This window comes from Pelodiscus sinensis, chromosome 31, assembly GCF_052426305.1.
Source record: "Pelodiscus sinensis isolate ZL-2025 chromosome 31, ASM5242630v1, whole genome shotgun sequence".
Taxonomy (NCBI): domain Eukaryota; kingdom Metazoa; phylum Chordata; order Testudines; family Trionychidae; genus Pelodiscus; species Pelodiscus sinensis.
In genome coordinates, this window is record NC_143082.1 from 1,045,987 (window position 1) to 1,051,988 (window position 6,002).

Below are 6,002 nucleotides of genomic sequence, written 5' to 3' on the forward strand. Positions count from 1 at the left end.
CCGGGGAGCACCTGGGGCGGGGGGGGGGAGCACCTGGGGTGGGAGGCCAGGGAGTACCTGGGGTGGGGGGCCAGGGAGCACCTGGGACAGGGGGCCGGGGAGCACCTGGGGTGGGAGGCCAGGGAGTACCTGGGGTGGGGGGCCAGGGAGCACCTGGGGCGGGGGGCCGGGGAGCACCTGGGGTGGGAGGCCAGGGAGTACCTGGGGTGGGGGGCCAGGGAGCACCTGGGACAGGGGGCCGGGGAGCACCTGGGGTGGGGGGCTGGGGAGTACCTGGGGTGGGGGGCCAGGGAGCACCTGGGACAGGGGGCCGGGGAGCACCTGGGGCGGGGGGCCGGGTGGGGGGCGGGGGGCCAGGGAGCGCCTGGGGTGGGCGACTGCATCCCATCTCGTCTCCAGCCTGAGACGGGGACTAGGAAGGGAATCCGGGCGCAGGACGCAGCAGGGGGTGTCCATGGGTGCAGGGGCCGGGCCCGGCGAGGGAGGGCAATGGGGCGGGCGGGGGAAGGGATGGGGGGCGAGGCGGGGAGGGGACAGCAGCCCACTGGGCCCACACTGCCTGCCTGTTGGGAGAGTGCAGGGTGGTGGACTAGCACCCCCTGACCCCCGCTCAGGCAGTGGCAGCTGGGCCGCCCACACCGGCTGCCCCAGCGATGGGCGCGGCTCCTGCACTACGCAGGCAGGGCGGGGCCCACGGGAGGCGGGCGAGGGGACAGGGCAGACCCCACTCGCTTCCCCGCCTGGCCGCCGAGGGACGTTACCACGAGGCCCTGCAGGGGGGCGTAGCCCTGGGAGAGCTGGGCCCTGGGGGCGCGTCTCCCCACCGGCCGGGGCCTGTCCCTCTGCCAGCGCTGCCGTGGGGACGGAGCCGGGGCCTGGTCACACCCGCCCCCCGCTTCCTGCTCCCCTCCCCCAGCGAGAGAGCTGAACTGGCAGTCCGGGTCCGGGTTCGGGTTCGGGTCCGGGTCCGGGTCCGGGTGGGTCCGGGTCTGGCTCTGGGTTCGGGTGGGTCCGGGTCTGGGTTCAGGTCCGGGTCCAGGCAGCAGCGGGGAGCCTGGGCTTGGTGGGAAGCAGGAAGGGAGGCGGACCCTGGGGCCGGGGCCGGGTTCGGGTCTGGGTCTGGGTCTGGGTCTGGGTCCGGGTTCGGGTCTGGGTCCGGGTCCGGGTTCGGGTCCGGGTCTGGGTCTGGGTCCGGGTCCTGGTCCTGGTCCGGGTCTGGGTTCGGGTCCTGGTCCGGGTCCTGGCCCAGGCAGCAGCGGGGAGCCGGGGCTTGGTGGGAAGCAGGGAGGGAGGCAGACCCTGGGGCCGGGGCCGGGTTCGGGTCTAGGTCTGGGTCCGGGTCCGGGTCCGGGTTCGGGTCCGGGTCCGGGTCCTGGTCCGGGTCTGGGTTCGGGTCCTGGTCCGGGTCTGGGTTCGGGTCTGGGTCCTGGTCCTGGTCCTGGTCCGGGTTCGGGTCCTGGTCCGGGTCCTGTCCCAGGCAGTAGCGGGGAGCCTGGGCTTGGTGGGAAGCAGGGAGGGAGGCGGACCCTGGGGCCGGGGGCGGGTTCGGGTCTGGGTCCGGGTCCGGGTCTGGGTTCGGGTCCTGGTCCGGGTCCGGGTCCGGGTCTGGGTTCGGGTCCTGGTCCGGGTCCGGGTCCTGGTCTGGGTTCGGGTCCCGGTCCGGGTCCTGGCCCAGGCAGCAGCGGGGAGCCGGGGCTTGGTGGGAAGCAGGGAGGGAGGCGGACCCTGGGGCCGGGGGCGGCCCTAGACTAGCTGCCAGGAACTGGCGCCCTGGGCAAGCCGGGCAATCGCCCCCCCCCCCAGCCCTCGGTGATATTGCACCGTCCGGCCCCCCGGGCCACCACCCAGCTCTGCTCTCCGGACGGGCCGCCCCGGGGCGGGGCTGGCAGGGAGCCGGGTGGAAGGGGCTGCGGGCCCAGTGGGGGGGATCGGGGGCTCGGGGGGGGCGGCAGAGGGTGGAGCAGGAAGAGGCTCCGGAAAGGACTCAGCGGCCGAGGCAGAGCAGGGGACGCCCCGCGGCCGGGGAAGGGAAAAGCCGCGGGCCGAGGGGCAGCGAAGGGATTTCGGGGGGGGCCTGGGGCTGCCTGGTCCGAGCGGCCCCGGAGCTTCCTCCCGCGCCGGCACCGGCGAAGCCGGAGTCGCTCCACGGGCACGAGCGGGTCCGGTTTGCGCTGGCGGCTCCCAAAGGGCTCGACACCCCGCGCTCGCGGCCGCCTGAGCCAGCTGCCAGACGAGCCTTCCCGTGCCTCCGTGCCAGGGCCCCCCTGCCCCCCCGCCTGCCCCCCCGCCCTCCTACCCGCCCCCCTGCACCCCCGCCTGCCCCCCCGCCTCCTACCCGCCCCCCTGCACCCCCGCCTGCCCCCCCCGCCCTCCTACCCGCCCCCCTGCACCCCCGCCTGCCCCCCCGCCCTCCTACCCGCCCCCCTGCACCCCCGCCTGCCCCCCCGCCCTCCTACCTGCCCCCCTGCACCCCCGCAGGCCCACCGCCCTCCTACCCGCCCCCCTGCACCCTCGCCTGCCCCCCCCGCCCTCCTACCCGCCCCCTGCACCCCCACCTGCCCCCCCACGCCCTCCTACCTGCCCCTCTGCACCCCCGCCTGCCCCCCCCCCGCCCTCCTACCCGCCCCCCTGCACCCCCACCTGCCCCCCCACGCCCTCCTACCTGCCCCTCTGCACCCCCGCCTGCCCCCCCCGCCCTCCTACCCGCCCCCCTGCACCCCCGCCTGCCCCCCCACGCCCTCCTACCTGCCCCTCTGCACCCCCGCCTGCCCCCCCCGCCCTCCTACCCGCCCCCCTGCACCCCCGCCTGCCCCCCCGCCCTCCTACCTGCCCCCCTGCACCCCCGCAGGCCCACCGCCCTCCTACCCGCCCCCCTGCACCCTCGCCTGCCCCCCCCGCCCTCCTACCCGCCCCCTGCACCCCCACCTGCCCCCCCACGCCCTCCTACCTGCCCCTCTGCACCCCCGCCTGCCCCCCCCCCGCCCTCCTACCCGCCCCCCTGCACCCCCACCTGCCCCCCCACGCCCTCCTACCTGCCCCTCTGCACCCCCGCCTGCCCCCCCCGCCCTCCCCCGCCCCCCTGCACCCCCACCTGCCCCCCGCCCTCCTACCTGCCCCTCTGCACCCCCGCCTGCCCCCGCCTCCTACCCGCCCCCCTGCCCCCCGCCTGCCCCCCCAGGCCCTCCTGCCTGCCCTCTGCCCCCCCGCCTGCCCCCCCGCCCTCCTCCTGCCCCTCTGCCCCCCCGCCTGCCCCCCCATGCCCTCCTACCTGCCCCTCTGCACCCCCGCCCTCCCCCCCCCCGCCTGCCCTCCTGCCTGCCCCTCTGCACCCCCCACCTGCCCCCCCACGCCCTCCTACCCCCACGCCCTCCTACCTGCCTCTCTGCACCCCCCACCTTCCCCCCCACGCCCTCCTACCTGCCCCTCTGCACCCCCGCCCCCCCCCACGCCCTCCTACCTGCCCCTCTGCACCCCCGCCTGCCCCCCACGCATTCCTACCCCCACGCCCCACCTACCCCCACGCCCTCCTACCTGCCCCCACCCCCTCCTGCCCCCACGCCCTCCTACCCCCCCCTCTGCACCCCCACGCACTCCTACCTGCCCCTCTGCACCCCCACCTGACCCCCATGCCCTCCTACCCGCCCCTCTGCACCTCCACCTGCCCCCCCACGCCCTCCTACCCGCCCCTGCACCCCTCCTACCCATCCCACCGTGCCCCTTTTACCTACCCCTGCGCCCTTCCGACCCATCCATCCCAATGCAACTGTTTCACCTGTCTGTTTGTCTGTCCCCGCACTCCTCTCTATCTATCCATTCCCTTCTGTCTGTCTGTCTGGGTATGTCTACACTACAGCGCTAATTCGAACTAACGCATCGAGACTAAAAATCTAGTTCGAATTAGCGTTTTGCTAATTTGAACTAGCATGTCCACATTAAGTGGACCCTGAACCAGGCTTAAGGATGGCCGGAAGCAGTGCCGGCAGGGCATCAGAGGAGGACTTAGAGCATGGAGATGCTGTCTCAGGCTAGCCGAGGGCTGCGCTTAAAGGGTCCCGACCCCCACCCCGGACAGACAGTTCTCAGGGGTGCCCCGCTTGAAAACCAGTCCTGGCTTGGAGTGCTCGGAGTGCCCACACTGGGCACATCACAGCACTTGGCCATCAGACCGGCGGCACTTGCCGCAGGCTGCCATCTGGGGAGAGGGGGCAATTGGGGGCTGCAGGAGAGATTCCACCCCAAAAGCCTGCAGAGCCAGCCCAGGCCTCCCCATCGGGGGCTCGTACCCCATTCCTCCCTCACCTCCTTCCACTTACCCTTCCCTAGCCCCTCTTCTTGATGTACAAAATAAAGATAACGTGTCTTTATTGAACAAAACTGGGGGAGACTGGGAAAAGGAGGTGGGAGAGGGGAAGAGAGAAGGTGGGAGAGGGGAGGGCAACTAAAATGATGAGGGGTTTGGAACAGGTCCCATATGAAGAGAGGCTAAAGAGACTGGGACTTCTCAGCTTAGAAAAGAGGAGATGGACGGGGGATATGATAGAGGTCTATAAAAGCATGAGTGGGGTGGAGAAGGTGCATACAGAAAAGTTCTTCATTAGTTCCCATAAAGAAGGACTAGAGGACACCAAAGGAAAGGAATGGGTAGCAGGCTTCAAACTAGTAACAGAAAGTTGTTCTTCACAAAGCAAAGAGTCAACCTGTGGAACTCCTTGCTGCAGGAGGCTGTGAAGGCTACAACTAGAACAGAGTTTAAAGGGAAGTGAGATCAAGTCATGGAGGTTGGGTCCATGGAGTGGTATTAGCCAGGGGGTAGGAGTGGTGTCCCTGCCCAAAGTTTGTGGAAGGCTGGAGAGGGATGGCACGAGACAAATGGCTTGGTCACTGTCTTCGGTCCATCCCCTCCAGGGTCCCTAGGGTTGGCCGCTGTCGGCAGACAGGCTACTGGGCTAGATGGACCTTTGGTCTGACCCAGGACGGCCATTGTAAGCTCAGGGCTCAGGGTCGGGGGTCTCAGTGGACCCCCTTGATTTTCATGCAAACCTGCTCCTAGGTGGCCAGGCTGGCAGCTCTCCTGCCCTAAACGGCCACTTTCCTGTGCCTAGTGCGGAGATCGTGGAAGAGGTCCACGATGTCTGCACCAGCCCAGGAAGGTGCCCGCCTCTTGAGGTCCCGGGCAAGCTCCCGGGAGCCGCCAGCCTGGTCCCGGGAAGAGGGGGAGGGCGGGGGGCATCGGGTGCCAGGTGCAGGGTCTGCTGGCTGGGTGCTGGCAGGCTTGCACCTGGCACGGGCACCGTAGCCAGCCCATGCCCCTTTAAGGGGTCCGGGGCCGGGAGGGGGGCAATAGAGTTTCCCTGGTGGTGCCCAGAGTGGCCACCAGGGAAAGATGGGGGGGGGGGGCTAGCCTCCCACTAGTTTGAATTAAGTGGCTACACACCCTTTAATTCGAACTAGTAAGTTCGAACTAGGCTTAGTCCTTGTACAATGAGGTTTTCCTAGTTCGAACTAAGCGCTCCGCTAGTTCCAATTAAGTTCGAATTAGTGGAGCGCTAGAGTAGCGCCTAGCAAAGTTAATTCGAACTAACGTCCATTAGTTCGAATTAACTTTGTAGTGTAGACATACCCTCCCACTCCTCTCTATCTATCCATCCCCTTCTCTCTGTCTGTCCCCGCACACCCCCTCTATGTATCCACCCCTCTGTGTCTCCGTCTGGCCCATTCTCTGGGATGGGGGCACACGGCTCTATGAGCAGTCACAATGTCCCCTCCTTCCTTGTGCCCACGTGTGGAATGAATGTTGTGGCGTGCGCCGAGGCGGGCGCGATGTGCACCACAACACAGCCCAGCCGCGGGCGCTTGGCTAAGCCGCTGAGGAGCGCTGCGCTGTCCCGGCTCCAGGGAACAGCGCCCGGCGGGCGGGGCGGACCCCGGACCCCGCTGCTCCCGCGGAACGCGCCCCCGAGCCGCTCCCCCACCGGGAAACTCCGCCTGGGAGCGTCAGAGAA

General features: G+C 69.7%; 1 protein-coding gene across 1 annotated transcript; it reads right to left on the reverse strand.

The window, feature by feature from the left end:
• Positions 1-273: 273 nt before the first annotated feature.
• LOC149520902 (uncharacterized) lies at positions 274-3,753 on the reverse strand. The gene is made up of 2 exons (XM_089774862.1): positions 3,729-3,753; positions 274-1,983 (listed from the first exon to the last, which is right to left on the reverse strand). The coding sequence occupies exons 1-2, from the start codon at positions 3,751-3,753 to the stop codon at positions 758-760; spliced, it is 1,251 nt and encodes a 416-aa protein (XP_089630988.1). The 3' UTR covers positions 274-757.
• Positions 3,754-6,002: the final 2,249 nt, after the last annotated feature.

What these genes read in the sequence shown, in the direction of transcription:
- LOC149520902 (XM_089774862.1), bottom strand. Translation starts at nt 3,753, where the DNA reads ATGGATGGGTCGGAAGGGCGCAGGG. An exon ending in TGGGTCGGAAGGGCGCAGGG is followed by an intron (nt 1,984 to 3,728) that starts GTAGGTAAAAGG and finishes TCGGCCGCTGAG; the next exon opens with TCCTTTCCGGAGCCTCTTCC.